General features: G+C 33.1%; 1 protein-coding gene across 1 annotated transcript in view; it reads right to left on the reverse strand.

Moving 5' to 3' along the window:
* Positions 1-3169: 3169 nt before the first annotated feature.
* The window catches only part of LOC141332535 (adhesion G protein-coupled receptor L3-like), a 200758-nt gene continuing 180202 nt past the window's right edge, over positions 3170-23725 (reverse strand). Inside the window, exons 3-5 of the mRNA XM_073837663.1 lie at positions 11084-11297; positions 7061-7192; positions 3170-3260 (exon numbers count right to left, since the gene is read on the reverse strand). Of these exons, the coding sequence (XP_073693764.1) occupies positions 3170-3260; positions 7061-7192; positions 11084-11297 (437 nt within the window). The remainder of the gene's footprint in view (positions 3261-7060; positions 7193-11083; positions 11298-23725) is intronic.

A 23725-nucleotide genomic window follows, 5' to 3' on the forward strand; every position in this document is an offset into this window, starting at 1 on the left:
CTATGTTTGTTCTGAGAAGTTAAACTGGAAAATATCCAAGTCCTGCAGATTGTTTAGTTTTCCTGCAACTTTTGCATATTTGAACACTTTCCAGCCATGACTGTATGATTTTGAGATCCATCTTTTCACACTGAAGACAACTGGGTGACTCGTATGCAACTGTTACAGAAGGTTCAAACATTCACTGATGCTTCAGAAGGAAAAAACAATGCATAAACTTTTTTTTTTCTTATTTTGTTGAAACATCTTTTTTTTTTTTTCATTTAGTACTGCCCTTTGGAAGCAACAGAAGATACATGCACATTTCCTGGAAGACAAATTAAGTACAATTTACCTTGATCTTCAAATTCAAAAAGTTTTCACCCCCTGGCTCTTAATGCATCGTGTTTCCTTCTGAAGCATCAGTGAGTGTTTGAACCTTTTGTAATAGTTGCATATGAGTCCCTCATATGTCCTTAGTGTGAAAAACTTTCACATACCACTATATGTGATTCCAGAATTGGAATCGATTTTAAATTCCCAACCTTTAATTTCAGAAATAACTCAAGCATTGTTTTTTTTTTTTTTTTTTTTTGTCCCAAAGTTCCATTTATAATGCAATTGCAAGTTCTAACACCAAAAACAGCCATAATATTTTCATCTTCTTCAACATGTCCTAACCAAGAATGATTTGCGTAAAATACTGTGCATGCAACATAATGAATGGATGGATATACAGTTATGAGCAGGTTTTTTGACCAACAAGATTTAAGCTACACTGTTTGCAAATGATGCAATGCTTCAGCAACAACATTTTAGTGTATTTTCGGATAAAAGTTCTATTTAAAAGTAACTAAACAGAAGACTTCTGTCATTCTGTGTTTTTGAACGTAAGATTTAATGCTGTTTGTTTGTATTTGAGGACATTTATTGAATTGTTCTTCTTCACTGCACACAAACCCTTGAGTTTTAGGAGTTCTATGTGAAGATTGTACAAGCATATAAAAGGCACGCTTTGGCCTTACAGGTTTGTGTGAATGTTTGCAGAAGTCGCGTTCGTATCGGCACAGGTGAACACACAGAGGGATTTAGAGGATGAAGGGAGATGTATTTGTAATCTAAATCTGTGTGTTTCCCTCTCAGCTTTCTGCTTTTCTTTCACAATAAAAAGACAAAGAACATAAACATTCAATGATGCAGAGAAATCATTTTCTGACTCACTTTGAGCCCATGAAATAAAAACTGATTGTCAGTTCACGTCAGTTGAAGTCATCTATCTAGTAATGTACTCCTAAAAGTCGACAAATTTAATCGTTAGCTGCTGTGTAGATTTAAAATTTAGCTTTTATCTTCTGGAAACACAAATCTATCATAAATCATAAATATAGTTTTGACATAAAATCATTAATATAGTTTAAAAGAACATTTAAAAAAAATAAAGAAATGAAATGCGACTTAAGTGAGAGAGACAAATGTGTAATTACAAATGTATTTATGACAAACTAGTTTCAATAGAAATGACATTAAAGTATACACTGCAAAAAATGCTTTTCTTACTTAGATTTTTTGTCTTGTTTCCAGCCAAAATATCTAAAAAAAATTTAAATCAGGAAGGATTTTCTAGAAAAAGTTATTGTCTTGTTTTTAGAAAAACAAGTCAAAGTTAAGTGAGTTTTTGCTTAAAACAAGCAAAATAATCCGTCAATGGGGTAAGAAAAATAATCTAGTTGTCTGCTTGAAATAAGATTTTTTTTTTACCCCATTGGCAGAATATTTTAGCTTGTTTTACGCAAAAACTCACTTAATTTTGACTTGTTTTTACTAAAAACAAGACAATAATTTTTACTTGTCTAGAAAATCCTTCCTGATTCAAGAAATTTTTGATATTTTGTAAGAAAAGTATTTTTTACAGTGTATTGTAGTTTATCGTAAATTCAGTACATTCAGCAGTATTTTAACCGTATTTCAAAAAGAATAGAAGTCGTTTTAATGAAACTGCATTCTAACTCCTGCTTAAGTGTGTCAAAAAGCACTCTGAAGTTGATTATTAATAACTGATTATAAATTATAATGCATTTTTATTAAATTCAATCAACATGCAATTAAGTGTCTAAAAGCATTATTTCACACTTAAGTATATTCAATGCAAAAATGCTTTTCTTACTTAGATTTTTTTGTCTTGTTTCCAGCCAAAATATCCAAAACTTCTTAAATCAAGAAGGATTTTTTAGACAAGTAAAAATTATTTTCTTTTTAGAAAAAAAAACCAAGTCAAAATTAAGTGCGTTTTTCATTGAATGGGGTAAGAAATATAATCTTGTTTTCTGTTTGAAATTAGATTTTTTGCTTACTCAATTGGCAGATTATTTTGCTTGTTCTAAGCAAAATCAAATTTTGACTTTTTTTTTTTTTTGAAAACAACAAAATAATTTTTACTTGTCTAGAAAATCCTTCTTAATTTAAGAATTTTTAGATATTCTGGCTGAAAACAAGACAACAAATCAAAGTAAGAAAAGCATTTTTTTAAGTGAGTATGCTTAAGGGTGAAATTAATGTAATGTTTTTAGACACTTAATTGAATTGAATGAAAACGCATTATAACTTATAATCAATTGAACTTCAGAGTGCTTTTTGACACACTCAAGCAGGGCTTAAAATGCAAATTCTTTAAAACGGCTTCTGTTCTTTTTGAAATACGGTTAAAATCCTGCTAAATGTACTGACAAGCATTTACGATATAAACTACAATATACGTTAATGTCATTTTTATTGAAACGTGTGTCATTTACTTAAATACTTAAGTAATTACACATTCGTCTCTCTCACTTAAGTAACATTTCATTTCTTTAATATGATATGCAAGTACAGTTTAAAAAAAAGGAATAAATATGAGTGCACTTCTTTTTCCACAAGGGGCAGCAAATCACAGTTCATAACTGTGATGTAAGCAAAACGCTGCTGGCCAATGTAGTAAATGCTAGTAAATGGTTACAGGAAGGAAACCTGTGGTTGTCATTCATGAGGGCTTTAAACATATGTCAGAAAATCTGCACATCTGGATCCTCACAGACGGTGACAGATCGTCGTGTTTATTGAGATCAGGTGAATGAAGTGTGTTCAAAGGCAAGTACCTTGTCAAGTACCTGACACCTCAAGCTTGTCTGTAAGAGAGAGAGAGATGATCTAAGGCTTATTTAAGGTGAGCAATAGCGTTTCCTGATGCGCACAGATTGAGGAACCCAACACAGGCATTAATGTCCATGTAGATATCGCTGCTGAAGCTGAAGAAGTAACAGCAAGTCTGTGAGCAACTAGTGTGTATTTGATTCAAACCATTTAATTTTCATTTTTTAAAGTTAAAGCTTAGTTTGATAGCCTAGATGTGTACAATTAAATGGATTACTAGATCACTTGAAATAAACTGTCATGCTATTATTAAAACTAATCCATAAAAAATGTAATTGCTAATTGAAACTAAAATATACTTTAAATAAAAAGTAATATAAAATACTTAAACGTATTTTATTTCAGCGAACTGCCAAAGCAAAACTTCTCATTTTTTTTATTTAGTTTAACCTGATGTACAAAATGTACAATCTAATTCAAACTATATAGCAATCACTGTATGTTTTTGTTTTAAAATAAAGGCAAAAACAGTATAAAATAACAAAAATTTTAACTAATATTAAAATTAAAACAGAAAATATACAAATGCAATATACAGTAATAAATAAATACTTAATGAAAAATATTAATAAAAACTATACTAAAATGTCATTCTGCAAAACGTGCTTTTCTTACTTGTTTCAAGCCAAAATATGTAAAAAAATCTTAAATCTAGAAGGTTTTTCTAGAAAAGTAAAGATTTTTGTCTTGTTTTTAGAAAAAAAAAAAGATTTTACAATTAAATGATTTTTTGCTTTAAACAAGAAAAATAATCTGCCAGTGGGATAAGAGAAATAATTTAGTCGTCTGCTTGAAATAAGATTATTTTTCCAACCCCAGTGGAATATTATTTTGCTTGCTTTAAGCAAACACTCACTTAATTTTTACTTATTATTTTCAGAAAACAAGACAATAATTTTTACTTGTCTAGAAAAATGTTTGATATTTTGGCTGAAAACAAGCAAGAAAAGCATTTTGCAGTGCACTGATCAGATTAGACAAGCAATGCATTTTCAGCTCACAATCATACAGTTGAAAACTGTTGACCAGTTTAGAGATTTTAAAGGAATATCTCAAGGAATCATTTCTTTGAATATTTGATTTACAGTATTCCTAAACTGAAATCTGTTTAAAATCAACAATGCTTTCATTGCGTAAGTGAAGGCAGAAATCAGATTTGTAGCATTCCTCCTTCACCAACTTAAATCATGACTGATGCAATTCACTGCAGCATTCATCACACACACACACACGCACACACACACACACACACACACACACACACACACACTTCTAAACTGTGAAGAATCACTCAATGATATCTCAAACACCTGCGTATAAATCTATCAGCCTGTCAGAGTTTCTCGGCAAACTGTTTTATGTTACGCTGCGCCTGAAATATTTCTGCTTCTTCTGCTTAAAAACCTTCTTTAGAGTCTTTTTAATTAAATAAATATGTATTTTTAATTAAAAAAAATATTTGATTTATTTCAAAAAGGGTCTTAAAGCTATTTTTATTTATTCAAGTTTTAAATGGCTATTGCCTCTGGATATTAGCTGTGTGTGTTCGTGAGATGAAGCCGCACAAGCAAGCAGACAGGTGGCTTGCGGCCTGGAAAAAGCAGATCTATTCCCAGGAGGACAGAATTCCACAAAATAAAGAGTAGCGCTTCCGAATTGAGCTATCAGATTACTCGAGCAAGAGCCGTGTGCGTTCAGATCCCGAGGACCTCTGCCAGTCGCGGAGCACACAACCACAGACAAAGAGAAAATAATATAACACAGATGTGGGCAGAAGTGAATCTTATTTGCTAATTTTTAAACTCCAGTGGACAGTAACGCTGCCCCCAGAATGCGGTTTGTTACATAAACCCTGGAAAATCTGATCTTAAGCACTTGACAATAAACAGACAAACAGAGAGACAAAAGCAGCAATATAGAGAATACCAGACTTGACATGTGAGTATGTCTGGTCTGAGAAACAAGCGTCGTCAGCTGCTGCATTTTCCAACAATTCAATTCAGCTCAGTACAAGCATAACAGAATTTAAAATTGTTAAAGCAATAACGGAAAAAAAAATAAATAAATAGAAAGATAAAATATATTGCATGACAAAATTTAGAATTGCGAAACTGATATAAATTCTATTTCTATTGTTAGAAATCAATAAAATATAGTTTATTTTATGATAATACCCTTATAATAATACCCTTCACTCATTATAATATATTTTAGTATATTTTAAGAATGTTTGCAGAGACATTTCGCTGAAACTCTACTTGATACAGTACATTCTACTGAAACTCTACATGACACATTCTATCGGAACTCTACATGACACATTATATGGAAACTCATACATTCCACATAACTCTGCATGATACATTCTACTGAAACTGCATGTCATTCTACTAAAACTCTACATGACACATTCTATGGAAACTCTACATGATACATTCTACTGAATCTCTACATGACACATTTTATGGAAACTCTGTTATACCTTTCACTGAAACTCTACTTGATACAGTACATTCTACTGAAACTCTACATGACACATTCTACTGAAACTGCATGACACATTCTATTGGAACTCTACGTGACATTCTATTGAAACTCTATGACATTCACTGAAATTCTACTGAAATGCTATGTGACATTCTACTAATACGCTATATATCATATTCTACTGAAACTCTATGTGACACATTTAACAAAAAAAAAATCTATGTGACACATTCTACTGGAACTCTATGTGACATTCTACTGAAATTCCACAGAAAAGATACTACTGAAACTCTGTGAAATTCTACTCAAATTCTATGTGACACATTCTACAGAAACTATAAGTGATATCTACTAAAAAGCTATGCGTCATATTCTACTAAAACTCTACGTGACACATTCAACTGAAACTCTAGATGACATTCTACTGAAATGCTATGTGACATTCTACTAAAACACATTCTATGGAAAGTCTACATGATACATTCTACTGAATCTCTACATGACACATTCTATGGAAACTCTGTGATACCTTTCACTGAAACTCAACTTGATACAGTACATTCTACTGAAAGTCTACATGACACATTCTACTGAAACTGCATGACACATTCTATCGGAACTCTACGTGACATTCTATTGAAACTCTATGACATTCACTGAAATTCTACTGAAACGCTATGTGACATTCTACTAAAACACTATATATCATATTCTACTGAAACTCTATGTGACACATTCAACAACCAAAAAAATCTATGTGACACATTCTACTGGAACTCTATGTGACATTCTACTGAAATTCCACAGAAAAGATACTACTGAAACTGTGAAATTCTACTCAAATTCTATGTGACACATTCTACTGAAACTATAAGTGATATCTACTAAAAAGCTATGCGTCATATTCTACTAAAACTCTATGTGACATTCTATTGAAACTCTGACATTCACTGGAATTCTATGTCATATTCTACTAAAACTCTACACGACACATTCTACTGAAACTCTGTTACATTCTATGCAATATAGAGAATATGAGACTTGACATGTGAGTATGTCTGGTCTGAGAAACAAGCGTCATCAGCTGCTGCATTTTCCAACAATTCAATTCAGCTCTGTACCAGCAAATTTAGAATTATGAAAGCAATAACGGAAAAAGAAAATATATTGCATGGCAAAATTTAGAATTGCAAAACAGATATAAATTCTATTTCTATTGATAGAAATCAATCAAATGTTTTGGTATATTTTATGACGATACCTTCATAATAATACCTTTTACTCATTATAATATATTTTAGTATATTTTAAGCATATTTTCAGGGGCATTTCACTGATTACTCTTCACTTTTAAAGTATTCTCGTATGTGAAGTGAAAGTATGATAGATTTGATATGTGCTCTCTTACTTTCTCTGTTTGAATTTTCCTCTTGTCTTCTGTCTAATAGGCTTAAAGGGTAAGTGGAATGGAAGCGTTTGAGTTTGTTGCGTCTCTGGAGGAGAGCTTTGCCTCCTCTCATCTCTGCACATGTTAATGAGGCTGGAGACACAGAAGAACAGCTCACGCTACAGGATTCCCCTCAACAACTCAACTCGCGCTTCACTGAGGCTGGGTTGACAATTTCAATTCCTTGATTTTAATAAGCAATAAGCTTTGTGATTTCTTACTCTTTAGCACTCTACTCTACACAAGACATTCTACTGAAACTGAAACTGAAACATTCGCCTAAAACTCATACTAAAAATTCTACGGCATAATCTAAAACTGTACATAACACATTTTACTGAAACTCTACTTGACACATTTTACGGGAACTCTGTGATACATTCTACAGAAACTCTGTGACATTCTACTGAAGCTCTACATGACATTCTACTGAATCTGCAAGACATTCTACAGAAACTATACATGATACATTCTACTAAAGTTCTACATTACACATTCTACGAAAACCCTGTGATACATTTCACTGAAACTCTACATGATAAAGTACATTCTACTGAAAATCTCCATGACACCTTTTAACGAAACTGATGCATTCTACTAAAACTCTACAAGACACTTTTTACTAAATCTCTACATGATATTCTACTGAAAATCTACATGACACGTTCTACTGAATCTCTGCATGACACATTCTGTCGGAACTCTATGTGACATTCTATTGAAACTCTATGACATTCTACTGAAATTCTATGTCATATTCTACTGAAACTCTACATGCCACATTTTTTTTACTAAAAATGCATGACACATTCTATTGGAACTCTACGTGACATTCTACTGAAACCATGACATTCACTAAAATTCTATGTCTTATTCTACTGAAACTCTACATGACACATTATATTCAAACTCTATGTGACATTCTACTGAAACTCTACATGACACATTGGACCGAGAATCTACATGACACATTCTACTAAAACTCTATGTGGCATTCTACTGAAATTCAACATAAAAATACTACTGAAACTTTATGTGATATTCTACTGAAATGCAACATTTGATATTCTACTAAAACTCTACACTACATATTCTACTGAAACTCTGCATGACGCATTCTATTGGGAACTCTACATGACACATTCTACTGACACTCTATGTGACATTCTACAGAAACTCTGTGCTATTCTACTGAAACTTTACATGATACATTTTACTGAAACTCTAGATGACATATTCTATTGAATCTCTACATGAAATATTCTACTGATACTCTGACATTCTACTGAAATTACACAGAAAAAATACTACTGAAACTCTGAAATTCTACTCAAATTCTATGTGACACATTCTACTGAAACTATAGGTGATATTCTACTAAAACGTGTCATATTCTACTAAAACTCTACGTGACACAATCAACTGAAACTCTACATAACACATTCTACTGAAACGCTATGTGACATTCTACTAAAAAGCTATATGGCATATTCTACTGAAACTCTATGTGACACATTCAAATTAAACTGTGACATTCTACTGAAATTCCACAGAAAAAATACTACTGAAACTCTGAAATTCTACTCAAATTTTATGTGACATTCTACTCAAATTCCACAGAATTAAAAACTACTGAAACTCTGAAATTCTTCTCAAATTCTATGTGACACATTCTGCTAAAACTATAGGTGACATTCTACTAAAATGCTGTCATATTCTACTAAAACTCTATGTAACACATTCTACTGAAACTCTAGATGACATTCTACTGAAACGCTACTGTATATGTAATATTCTACTAAAACTCTATGACACATTATACTGAAACTCTATGTGACATTGTACTGAAACTCTATGAGACATTCTACGGAAACTCTATGTGACATTCTACTGAAACTCTATGTGACACACTGGACCGAAACTCTACATGAAGTTCTAAGTGACACATTCTACTGAAACTACGTGATATTTTACTGAAACTATACTTGAAATATTCTATCGAAACTGCACGTGACAAATTCTACTACAACTACATAACTGAGCTCAAGCCGAGCCTCAGTTTGAGCCTCCACTGAGGACAGCAAGCCAAGTTTGTGTAGCATTAACCACCAGGACTGGATAGGTAGGTGAACTTGTGAACTGTATTAAAATTCAGAATCATGCATTGTACTGAAATTCTACAACATTGTACTACAACTGTACATGGCACTTTTCAAAACTATGTAACTCTAATGAACCTCTACAACATTACTAAAACTCTACAACACTCTGTACAACATCCATTCCAACTCTATCAGACCCTCTACTGAAATCTTTTCTATTCAAATTCCCCACACTTAACGTGATTACGTGCATGAGGTTAGAGGTTTGCTGTAGAGAAAAATGCCATTGTTCTGCACTAGATGGGCACGGTTACTGTTTGTTATCATGCTGTGTTGCTGAGCAGCTGCTTTAATTTATTTCAGCAACAGAATGGAGAATACACACAGGAACAATTACAGACACACTACGCTCTGATCCCAGTCTGTCTGACTCTTCCACTCCACCGAGGTGTGATGAGTGTCAGGCTGCATGAAATGCTGAGGAAAACGATAGGGAGGGCCGGGAAAACAGCAGCCAAAAGAGAAAGCAGCACAGCAGGCTTTAATAAGCCAAATCTGCATCAGTGTATCACACACAGCATGCGGTGCAGCGGCAGCTAATCCAAAGGTTGCTGGTTCAAACCCCTGAAGGCTTGATTCATGGACTCAAGGATTGCTAAGGTATCCTATATCTTATTACCTACATCACTGTGCTCTTGAGTGGAGCACTTAAACCCAGACTGCTCCAGGGGGATGTTTCCTGTCGTAATTGTACTTTGATACGTCGCTGGGTAAGAAAGTGCAAGGTAAATAAGTAGCACACAAAACAGAAAGCCTTAATTCGCATGCTCTACGGAAATACAAACACGCCTCAAGCTATGCAAGCTTGATTTCATGCACATAGAATAAACCTACACAACACACTTCAAAATACGCACTTTCGAAACTCTACACAGTATAATTTTTTTTTTTTTTTTTTTTGCATATTCACTACCGGTGAAAAGTATGGAATAATTCATATTTTTTATTTATTTTTTTAAAAAATATCTTCAAATCACCAGGGGCTGCATTTATTTGATCAAAAATACCATACAAATTTTTAAAATTGGTGAACTTTTATTGCTATTTAAAATAGCCGTCTTCTATATGAATATATTGTAAAATGTAATTTATTCCTGTGATCAAAGCTGAATTTTTCAGCATCATTACTCCAGTCTTCAATGTCACATGATCCTTCAGAAATCATTCTAATATGCTGATTTGCTATTCAAGAATCATTTCTGATTATTATCAATGTTGAATTATTTTGTGGATATACACTACCATATTAATATATATATATAATATTTTTGCTATCTATAGCAATCATTTTTCACAATTAGGGCTGTGCAATAATGCATTGTTCATAATTCATTATATAATGCGATATTCGAAATAATAATTTCATCGAAAGAATCATTAAATAATTGCTCATTTTGAATCTGATTCTAGTATAACTAGCATACAAGCACCCTTACAACAACTTCTGAAAGTGAACGGCAGTGTTTTACTCTAGCATTACATAAAAATGTCATTTTAACATTATTGCAATCATTTTAACATCAGTTTAGGAACTGAATAATAAAAATGAAGGAAAAAAAACACTGCTTAGTCTTCACTCTATGAATTCAGCATGCACTGATTCTTATTTAAGCTGCAAAAGTTATTTATGCAAGGACATTTAGTGATTTTCACATATGCACATGTGCAATATTTCGATAATTGCGATATAGTGCAGAGCCCTATTGACAATATTGCTTTTTCTTTCTGTATTTTTGATCAAATAAATACAGGTAAGCATAAAAGCATTAAACATTCTAAATTATTAAGAACTTTTGACTGGTAGTTTAAGTTTTTGGCTCACCTCTGGCTCATGATCTTGTACGCATCTGGTAAATAACAGCGCGTGTTCTCCATCTGAGCGGGGTCGGCGTCGCAGATTTTGTCATCCGTTCTCCCATAATTTGCACTCTCGATCATGATGACGTCCGTGCCGGGACAGCGCAGCTCGATCGGGTAACTTTCACAGGACAGCTCCCGCCGTACGACTGCCATGGGCACCGGTGCACGACTGAATGCTGCAAAAACCAAGAGGAGACAATCAGTAAAATAAAAACTACATGCTCTCAAACCTTTTGGAGACCAGCCAAGAGGAATTTATTTATGAGAATAAGACACATTATAATAAACCTCGTTTAAATTGAAATGAATGAGAAATAATTAAATTGAACACACGTCTGCTGATAGTGAATAAGACACATCATATTCTTGTGTGGAAACCCTGGGTTTCGCAACAGTTCAGTGAATTCGTCCTCAAGTCTTTTCAGATAATTCTGGATGAAGTAGCAGAACACACATAACAGGATCTAAGATCATTTCTCTGCTGTAAATCTGTCCAGATCAGAGTGTTTAGTCCCAGCTGATGGACTAAAGCTCAGCTTGTGTTCAGCTCAAGCCCAAGGGTTTAGCTTAGGGGACAGTAAAACCTTGATTCGGTCACTGAAGTATTTCTGTGTGGATTTGGAGGTTTGCTGTCATGATGGAAGAGCTGAGATACTCCTGGCACAGACAGCAACGTTTTGATTTAAAGTCTCAAGGCATTTGATGGATCCCACAGGCATGTCTGATATTCCCTGAATGTAAGTGAGAAAGCCACCATATGCTGTCAAATAAAAGTGTGTATATCTGTGTATTTACAATTCAGCAACATGAATCAGAATAGACTGAAAGAGAAAGCATGCAATCAAAAACTTTGTGGACTAGAGATGCATGAATATGTGCAAGACAGTATTAAGTTATATGTATGAGCAACTCAATTCAATATCTGAGTCATATGTACAGAAACTTATAGAAAGACTAGTTTAAGGGAAAGTTTGCTTCATGCTCATTTGATGCAATGTTTGCCTCTTGGATTGCATCATAAAGGCTGTTAGAAAATCTGTGCGAATCACAAAATGACGCACAAATCAGTTGCTTGCTGGAAAAGTGTGAATTATTTACATTAATTGCTTGTTTTGTATATAATCACACTTTTTGCATGGTAATCCATTGATTTAAATCGTTTAAATGTTTTTTATCACGACCATCTTCATTATCGCCACTGAATTCTAAGTTAATCGGTAATCTTTTCAATGGATAATTGATTTATAAGATTTTTAGTAGTACATTTTTAATAATAGAAGTAATTAGACAAATAAATCAAACAATCAACAGGGTTTTTTTTTTTTTTTTTTTTTTTAAGGGTTGAAATCACTATATATTACACGGTGGTCACTAAAAAAAAAAAAAAAAAAAAAATAGTCATTATATTTTTATTTTGAAGAATTTCTGAGGTAAATATCAGGTAAATACACTGTAAAATGCTTTTCTTACTTTTATTTTTTTTTTGTCTTGTTTCCAGCCAAAATATATATAATATATATAATTCTTAAATCAAGATTTTTCTAGACAAGCAAAACGATTTATTTTTTTTTTTTTTATTTTTTTTTTACAGAAAAAAAAACAAATCAAAATTAAGTCTGCCAATGGGGTAAGAAAAAAATCTTATTTCAAACAGGAAACAAGATTATTTTTCTTACCCCATTGGCAGATTATTTAGCTTGTTTCAAGCAAAAACACACTTAATTTTGACTTGTTTTTTTTTCTGAAAACAAGAATTTTTACTTCTCTAGAAAATCCTTCTTGATTTAAGAATCTTTAGTCTGGAAACAAGACAAAAAACCTAAGTAAGAAAAGCTTTTTTTTTTTTTTTTTTTTTTTTTTTTGCAATGTAGACAGCCATAATTATGATTTAATTGCTTGACTTCAATTTTTAGACTTCTGCCGTTTTACTTTTAATAGGCTAATTTTATGTTAGATAATAGCTTGCCAAAGCTCAAAAAATAAATACATCAACAAACATGGTAAGCTAACAGCGTGAAAAAAGTGTAATTTGCAATTGCACCCATAAAACTATCTATGTTTGCAAATAAGTCAGTTACAAAAACTAGGCTGTCAAAACCTGATTTTCATAGTAGAAGTCCTGACTTGCTGCCCACCGCGTGCCATTGCCTTTGATTTTAATTGGCTTCCAGTTTCCGTACACCACCTTTTGTGTGAATCTCTGTTTAAGCGGAGATAGACCGAGACTGTTCTCACACTCGCGTGAACAAACACTCGCCCGCCGAGAACAGATCATTAACCACGAGACGGGACGCAGCGGAGCTCACACACACACACACACACACACACTAACACAGACACACACACACACACACACACACACACACACTATCCTGTTTACTGACACTTCATAACACATATACAGCTGACAGACAGACAGAGATAGAGTTCAATCTGATGATAAAACAGACAAAAGAAATCACACTTATACTGAAGGAGGGACTTGAGTCATATCTAGAGACTTGGGATTGAACCATCCAGATCACACTTACAATTATCAATATATTATATTAATGTCTTTACTGTCACTTTTAAACAAATTAAGTATTAAGTATTAATTTATTTAAAGGTCCCATATTGTCAAAATCAAAATTTTCTGTCTTTCTTCATGATAACTGAGGTCTAGGGGCTATGTAACTACCATATAAGTTTCAAAATAGTTAATCCACAGCAAACTGCACAGAGCCTGCTTAAAGTAGCTGTTTCTTTTCACGAGCCGCTGTGACTTCCGTAAAAACGTGACATCCGATCTACTCAGTCACCACCCCGAGCACCAACCACCGTCCCACCCTCCTTTTGTCAAACCCGACAACATTGCGTCCATGCTATTGTTGAGCAACAACACGAAAACAAGTCGAGAAAACCCTGTTCAGTCGATAGATGTCGAAACTACATCATTGCACAGGCTTCAGAACAACGTTAATATAAGAGACCAGTGGCACGTCGACTTCAGCCTCTTTCACACAGCCATTCCGGAAAATACATGGATAATGTGTCCCATGATTTGTTCCGGAATTGTTTGATTTGGTTCATTCACAAAGTGATTTTCCGGAATCTGTGTGTGCTTTACACACAACACATAAAGACGTGACATGTGGGCGTGAGATGTAATGCAACGCGTGCAGTTCACTAAACTGAACAGGGGCGGACTGTCCAACGGGAGAACCGGGACAATTCCCGGTGGCCTGGCAGCCAATTTGGCCCGCTGCCATTTTTTTAATTTATATTTTATTTTCATATATATATTGTTGTTGTTGTTTCTGTTGCCTGCCGAATGTACTAAAGTGATTATTTCCAAATTCGCCATTCAATAATAATGCTCTAATAAATCGTAATCCGGTTCGTCTTGACTGACAACGCAATTCGCCACGCGCACGCTCCGCCCAACCGCACGCCCGCCAAAAGAATGGAAGACTTGAGAATGGAGAGCCCAGGTGGAGCAGAGAGTCGAAACTGTCCTGTTCAGTACTTCATTTACAGGTCAGATACATCTGTAAATAGACTATTGTAGTTTTGTTTACTTGGTTAAACTAGCAGTTCGTTTGCTGAAAAATTAACAAAATGGCATAACTTGTAAAGAGTAGGAACTTAGCAGACAAATATTCACATTGTTTTGTAACACGTTTAGAGGGAGCTAAGGCTATAACAATAATACAACCCTTACAAAAATTAACCATGTTTTCACTAAAAACCAAAAAACATTGTTACTATAGTTAAACTATGGTAACCACAAATTAACAAAGGTTTTGCTACACTTGGTATTTGTAGTAAAACTGGTTATACAAATTGTAATCAAAATGCCAAAAAAAAAAAAAAAATGGTTACTACTATACTTTCACTATAGGCCTAATTAAACCATGGTTAATTTCCCTAAGGACAAAACATGACACATGATAATGCAAAAAAAAAAAAAAATCAGTATTAGGATTTTACTAAAGATATATTCAAGATGTAGCTATTATTGTAGGCCAACAGTTTTGACATTTAGGGAAGATAAAACAATAGCACATGGTCCTAATGCAATACTTGCTTTTTTATAAAAAGGTAAATGGAAGTTCAAGAGATAATTTTTAATTATTTTACGTGGCACCAGCCAGTGGATTATACTTTTTTATTGTCCATGGTTTCAGAATTTGTTGTGGGTTTTTGGGATGGCCTGGATGAGTGTGAGATTTCCCGGCCTGAAATTTTGTCCCAGTCCGCCCCTGAAACTGAAACTAACCTGATGAACGATCGGTGCTTCAGCGCTGATAGTGAGGAGTTCCTTGATCGCTGATTCATTCTACTTTGTATGTATTTTTTTTTCGTTGTGAAGAGTCGCAGGGTAACGTGCATCATCACTACAACACTGCCTTTATGGCATTTGGTTCTGGCTTTTGTTCACACAGCGCTCGTTCCCGTAATTTTCCAGAATCAGCGCGCATTGTGAAAGGGGCTTTACTAAAGCAACAGTTATGTAGCTTACTGCATTCGGTGTTTGAAAGAGAAAAAACATTAATGATCATTCTGAAATATCCTGTTGAGTATCATCAAGCCACAGCAGGCTAGGCTCTGGGCTAGACTACAGCATACATGACCGTAGTTACTTGTGGTTGGCTTGGCTGTGCGTCACTCAGAAAACAACAGGCCAATCAGAAGAGAGGCTCATGAATATTAATTAGATGGGCAAAATCGACCTGTTTTGACAGAGCTTATAAAAAAGGAGCTGTAAAAATTTATTGAGATGGATTTTGGCACTTATACCGCAAATATATGTTCTTAAGGACATCAACAACTAAAATAAACCTCCAGAAATGTGTACAATATGGGACCTTTAAAAAAAAAAAAAAATAATATTAAATAAAAATACATACACTGCCACTGAAAAGTCTGGGATCAGTAAGATTTTAAATGTTTTTTTTTAAATGTGTTTCTTATGCTCATCAAGGCTGCATTTATTTGATCAAAAATACAGAAAAAAATGTAATATTGTGAAATAATATTTTGATTAAAAAAAACTGTTTTCTATGTGATTATATTTAAAAATTGAATTTATTCCTGTGATACAAAGCTGAATTTTTTATCATCATTACTCCAGTCTTTAGTGTCACATGATCCTTCGGAAATGTATTATCAAGTGTTGAAAACAGTTGTGCTGCTTAATATTTTGTTGGAACCTGATATTTGTTTGCAGGATTCTTTAACAAATACAAAGTTGAAAAGAACAGCATTTATTTACAAAAGGAATCTTTTGTAACAATATAAACTCTAATCTAAAATCTAAAAAAAAATCTAAAATTTTGGGGTCAGTAAATTTTTATTCTTTCTTTTTTTGAAAGAAATTAAAACTTTTATTCACCAAGGATGTGTTAAATTGATTAAAAGTGATTACTTTATATATTTGTATTGTTAGAAAATATTTATATTTTGAATAAATGCTGTTCTTTTTAACCTTTTATTCATCAAGAATCCGGAAAAAAAGAATCACAGGTTCCAAAATATAAATTAAATATAAAAGCAGAACAACTGTTTCCAGCACTGATAATAACAGTAATTAATCAGCATATTAGAATTAAGTTTGAAGAAACATGTGACACTAAAAACTGAAGTAATGGCTGATAAAAAATTCAGCTTTGCATCACAAGAATAAAAAAAATGTTTTAAAATATATGAATATAGAACATTATTTTAAACTGTAATAATATTTCACAATATTATATTTTTCTGTATTTTTAATCAAGTAAACACAGCCTTGATGAGCATATAAATATTCTTTAAAAAACATTAACATTAAAAAGCGTACTAATCAGAAACTTTGGAGCGACAGTGTATATATTACTTTTCGCAATATTACTAGTCATACTGTATTTTTGATCAAATAAATGCAGCCTTAGTAAGCAGAAGACACATATTTGTTTAAAAAATATATTTAAAATCTTAATAACTTTTGCATACATATAACAATTCATGTGTCATTTTAAGATATGTATGTGTGTGTTTTTAGGTCTGTAGGGTCATTATAAACCAAAGCTTTTCTCTTCTTTTCCTCACCCTGACACCTGGCCAGCTCTGACATTTAAAAGTCATCATTAACATCAAAACACAAGCCAGGGGGCTCAAACACACACACATACATACAGATACACGCACAGACACACATTCCATGGGGCCTGGCCAGCCTAATCTCACAAAAGAGAGAAAATCTGCCTAAACACACAGGTCAGAAACATCAGGGTGACGGATTAGCCATGCTGAGCTAGTGTGTGTGTGTGTGTGTGTGTGTGTGTGTTGACAGATGGTCTTCAGCAGTCTGATAACGCTGTCTGAAGAGTCTCTCTGCATTGTTTCATGATTCATGAGTCACAGACAAAGACAATAAAGCTCTTACCTTTTTACCTCCAGAAAAGAGCACATAAAGCTCCACCTGACATAACAAAACCCTCACACACGCCCTTCTGCTTTTTACACTCTCATTGTTGTTCCATTTAGGCTTAGAGTGAGAGTAGATCATATAGCTCCATATAAAAACAATACAGTCTTATATTGTACAACACGGAAGTATCACAGAAATCCGTTCATTAGCTGCTACGTGTAAAATAATAGAGTGAAAACAATGTACAATAAAACTATTTGTGCTATTAACTACTGTGTTTATGATTATGACAATGTATTGAAATAATATAATACAATATAATATGATAACAAATACCCGTTTGCTATACAAAGCAGCATAACAGACTCGTTTTGTACTGCTGTGTTCACTAAAAGTGTCTTACGCTGGAAGTCTTGCACATTCAAGTTCACAGATGACCTGGCCGCTCATATGTTAAACATGAGGTGTATATAACCCTATAAAAGCAATAGCCAATGTGATCTCATGATAATTTGCATGTATTTTATGTAAAATGTGGTTCTACAAAACATAAATATACTTATGTTTTTTACAGCATTAAAACGTACAATACTGACATATTTACAGTATCTAAATGTACAATATATGTACATATTTTCAGCATTTAAACATACATGTTTTTTCGTGAATGAATTAGTTTTTCTAAATGAATCAGTTTAATGAATGGCTTGTTGGAGTGTTTTTTAATGAATCAGTTGATTGAATCATTCAATGGCTCATTTATGAAGATGGCCACATGTATCCTTGTAAATGAATCAGTGGTTTTGAATGAATCAACTGAATTAATGATTCAAGGACTCATTTATGAAGAGACCCACATGTTAATGAATCAGTGTTTTTTAATGAATCAGTTGATTGAATCATTCAGTGGCTTATTTATGAAGATGGCTACATGTCCCTAAACAATTCAGTGGTTTTGAATTAATCACTTGAATGAATGACTAAATGACTGATTTATGAAGAGAGCCAGATGTTCATAAATGATTCATTACTTTTGAATTAAACAGTTGAATAAATGATTTAATGACTCATTTATGAAGAGACCCACATGTTACTGAATAAATTAGTGTTTTTGAATGAATCAATTGATTGAATCATTCAATGCCTCATTTATGAAGATGGCCATGTCTCCTTGTGAATGAATCGTTTTGTTTTTTTCTAAACGAGTCGGTTGAATGAATGATTCAATGACTCATTTATGAAGAACAATTTAGTGTTCCTGAACAATTTAGCAGTTTTGAATGAATTAATTGAATAAATGTTTCAATCACTCATTTATGAACAGAGCCACATGTTTACTCGGGAATTAATCTGTTTTTCTAAAATAATCGGTTGAATGAATGATTCAATGACTCCTTTATGAAGAGAGCCACATGCTTCTTCTTGAATTAATCAGTTTTTCTAAACGAATCAGTTTAATGAATGATTAAGTGACTCGTTTATGAAGAGAGCCACATGTTCCTGAATGAATCAGTGGTTTTAAATGAATCAGTTGAATAAATGATCTAATGACTATTTTTGAAAAGAGCCACACATTTCTTTGTGAATTAATCAGTGTTTCTGGACGAATCAGTTGAATGAATGATTCAGTGACTCATTGTTTAATTTGTCACCACCTACTGGTATAACCACATGTCATGCAATAAAGATTATTATATTATATTATACTATATTATATTATTCATGACATTGTATTACATTACACAGTACTCCTCAAGTTTTTCAGGTTTTTAAAACATTTAAAAAGTTCTTGTTTCTCTGGATAGTTTTTTAAAGTAGGTAATGTTAAAGCCAGACACTAATTACTCTTGCTTGCTTTTCTTTCCCTTTCTTTCAATTGATTATTTTACTGAAGCAGTAAATAAGCATTGACAGAAAGAGCAAACAAATAGCATAACTTGGACACCGTGTGTGTGTGTGTGTGTGTGTAGACAGAACATCTGAGGTTTGTGTTTGCTTGTTTGCAGGTGGCAAACACACAGTCCTGTGAGAGCTGAGCGATGGCGTCAGATGGTTTGACCAGTGAAGCGTTTTTACTCAATTAGCTTCAGTCTGTATGATCAATGTCTCCATCTGAGTCCATGTGCATCGTTGTTTCTCTTTTACTGCGCGGGGTTTCATTCTGTAAATGCAACAGGCTTTGATACATCAGAAATGTGATTCTGTTTTGCCTCTCTGAAAGTTTTGATACATAGATTATTTTTTTTTCTTTTCCATGTGACACCAAAGACTGGAGAAGTAATGCTGAAAATTCAGTTTTGATCACAGGAATAAATTACATTTTACAATATATTCACATATAAAATAGAAATTGCAAATTGCAATAATGTCATAATATTACTGTTTCTGAGCTTTTCAACCAGAAACCACTTTAGTCTTGTGTGCACTTGGCCTTATTTAGACAACACAGATCTTGACTGTAATGATCATGAATTTCATTAAATCTAAGTTAATTTAGAAATGCACTCGGTATTGCGAATGTTATTATGTTAAATCTAAATGAGCGTGCCAAGTGTGTTTATGTTGCCGTGAGCTTCAGATGCTGTACTTGATGATGTGCTTAGTAACAGGAGTGATCTGCGTCTGATGAAATGGTGTGTAACCTGCTGAAAGGATCGCTTCACCGGAGGAAGATTTATGTGTTAAACATAGATTCCTAACTCTTAAATATGATTCCACATAAATGAGCCGAGTGCATGTGTAAGCGAACATCAGCCTGTAAATCCATCAAGCAGAACGAGACTCTCAGAAGATGATTTGAGAGCTGCTCGCCTCTGCAAAACTCTGCCTTCATGCTGCGTTTGATGGCTGTCGGGGTGTTGCAAGGAAGTTCTGAATAGTTGCTAGGATGGTATTCTGGGGCGGGGCAACATCTTGGCCACACCCACTCTGAAATCCCATTGGTCCAAATGTTTAATAAAATTCTGAATAAATCAACTGAATGAGTGATTCAATGACTCATTTATGAAGAATGAGCCACATGTTTCTGAACGAATCAGAGGTTTTGAATGAATCAACTGAATGAATGATTCAATGACTCATTTATCAAGAGAGCCACATGTTCCTGAATGATTCAGTGGTTTTGAATGAATCAATTAAATGAATGATTGGATGACTTATTTATGCAGAGACCCACATGTTACTGAATGAATCATTGTTTTGAATTAATCAATTGACTGAATCATTCAATGACTCATTTATGAAGAGAGCCACATGTTTCTAAATGAATCAGTGGTTTTAAATGAATCAGTTGAATGAATGATTCAATGACCCGTTTTTGAAGAGAGCCACACATTTCTTTTCAAAATGTGTTTCTTTTTTGAATTTCTACAATGATTTTTAATGATGATTCTCATTCCTGTATACAAAATATTTTTGTCTTCACCGTATGACTGTAGAACTGTTATGAATACCCAAAAAAAGACATTATATCAGTTTGCACTTTACAAAGAATTACAAAGAAATAGCAAATAACCAATAGCCAATAACACATTTGATTGAAGTAAAACATACTCCAATAATCATTGCTTACAAATGTGAAAAACTTTTTTTTTTACATTGCAGAATGTTCAGAAGAACAACATTTATTGAAATAGAAATCTTTTGTAACATTATAAACTGTAACTATAAATTACTGACTCATTTGAGCAATGTTTTCTTAACAAAACATATAAAACAGAAAAGATTAAACATTTTTGAAAGATATAACATTCAACTTATAAAGCAAGGATGCATTAAATTGATGAAAAGTGACAGGAAAGATTTTTATAATGTCAAAAACAATTTCTATTTGAAATAAATGCTGTTCTTTTTAACATCCTATTCATCTGTTAATCCTGAAAAATAACATATACCACATTTTACTCAAAAAATATGAAGAGGCACACAGTTTTAAACATTGATAATAATCAGAAATGTTTTTTGAGCTGCAAGGCAGCATATTAGAATGATTTCTGAAGGATCATGTGACACTGAAGACTGGAATAATGATGCCGAAAATGTTACTTTGCATCACAGAAATAAATTATATTTTACAATATATTCACGTGGAAAACAGTTCTTTTAAATTGAAATAATATTTCACAATTTTACTGCTTTTACTGTATTTTTGTTAATAAATGCAGCCCTGGTATGCAGAGAAGACATTAAAAAAATCTTATCAACCCAAAACTTTTAAACAGAGTGTGCATTTGTGCTTTTGGGGAGAAATATAATACATTTTCTTTTTGTTTCATGAGCTTCACTCAATAGTGCTGTTTGGCAGATGCAGTAATAATCTCATATGTGCATCTCAGAGCATCACAGCAACACTGTGAACGCTCTGAGCTCATATCAGCCGAGCACTGTTTAGCAATTTCCCTTTCTTTCTTCCTGTGCAGTTGCCCTAACATCCTCCCTCTCTCTCTTTCTCTCGCTCTCTCTGCCCTTTGCAAATCCTTTTGCCACCATATTACTGCAGGAATGCTGTCAGCTCTTTCTCACACACACAGTCAAGTAATGCTCTGAGGGTGTTGTGATTTTAACGGCTCTTGGCAAAACAGAGGGTTTAATTGAGGTCAAACAAACAACAGGAAAAGATGTTTTTTCTCTCTTCCACGAGGTGCCGGACAAAAAGAAAAGAAAGTGAGACTGAGCTTCATTTTTCACACACAGACTTACTACGGAAGCGCTATAAGTGAGTCAAATTAAGCCTCAGACACTAATTATGCCACACTGAAGCATATCGGCTAACCACAAAAGCCACTAAAGCTTAGACGCTTGCGTAAAAAAGCATTTAGCAGTAAGAGCACTCATTACATTAACTCCTCACACACAAATGATTGTTATGACTGAGAAAGACAATAAATAATACACAGACACGTCCGTCTATTGTGCTGTGTTGCACAATAGATGGACGAGTCCGAGTATTATTTACAGTGCAATCAGTGTGGTCTGAATCACAAATATGACCCTGAAGGGATAAAATATTCAATAAAAAACTAAAATGTTTAAGTTAAAATACTAGAATTAATAAATCTGAAAAAAAGGTAAAGCTAAACATACATAAAAAATAAAAAAAGGCACAAATCCAGACATAACTTAACATTGTGCATTTGTATTTGCACGTCACCAGTTCTGTTCTAGTTGCCTTTGTAATTGGTATACGGCTCATTCCTGGGATTCAGTAATATTTCTTACTTAAAACAAAACCATTATGAATACACTGGGGAAAAAAAGTGGTGTTAAATTAATGTTCACTCTGAAATTGCTGGTAAACTTCACAAATAATTAAAAAGAAACAGCAAATAACACATTGAATTTAAATTGATTTTTGTTTGTTTGTTTGTTTGCTTTAAAGTAAAACTAATTCTAAAAACTTTTTATTTTACATTGTAGAAATTTCAAAAGAACAACATTTATTTGAAATAGAAACCTTGTGTAACATTATAAACTATAACTATAAATTACAGACACATTTGAATATATATTTTCACTTCAGTAGCGCTGACACACACCAAACTGTGTATATTTATTTTTGTCTATATTCTGAAGGTTTTTACAGAGGGATTTGTTCTTTATACATTTTATTTCCCAAAAAACTGTAAAAAAAAAAAAAAATATATATATATATATATATATATATATATATATATATATATATATATATATATATATATATATATATATATATATATAGCCAAATTCCTATCCCTGATAACTATAAGGTTTTTTTTTTATAACCTATTCACCAGCAGTGTCTCGCCTTTAAATAAAATACATAAAACAAAAAGATTAAAAAGTGTAAAATGAAACATTTTTGACATAAATTATTTATTTATAAAGCAAAGATGCATTAAATTGACGAAAAGTGACAGGAAAGACGTATATAATGTGACAAAAGATTTCTATCTCAAATAAATGCTGCTCTTCTTTAACATTCAATTCATCTGTAAATCCTGAAAAATAAAATATACCACATTTTCCCAAAAAATATGAGGCGGCACAACTGTTTTCAACATTGATAATAGTCAGAAATGTTTCTTGAAAAGAAATGTCACAAATATAGACATAAATTCACATTGTGCACATTTTATTTTTGTGCATGTCACCAGTTCTACTTATTGATCGCTAGTTCTAGTTGCCTTTGTAATGGGTATATGAGTCCTTCCTGGGATACTGTAATATTTCTTACTT

The sequence above is a fragment of the Garra rufa genome, chromosome 3, assembly GCF_049309525.1.
Source record: "Garra rufa chromosome 3, GarRuf1.0, whole genome shotgun sequence".
Lineage (NCBI taxonomy): Eukaryota > Metazoa > Chordata > Actinopteri > Cypriniformes > Cyprinidae > Garra > Garra rufa.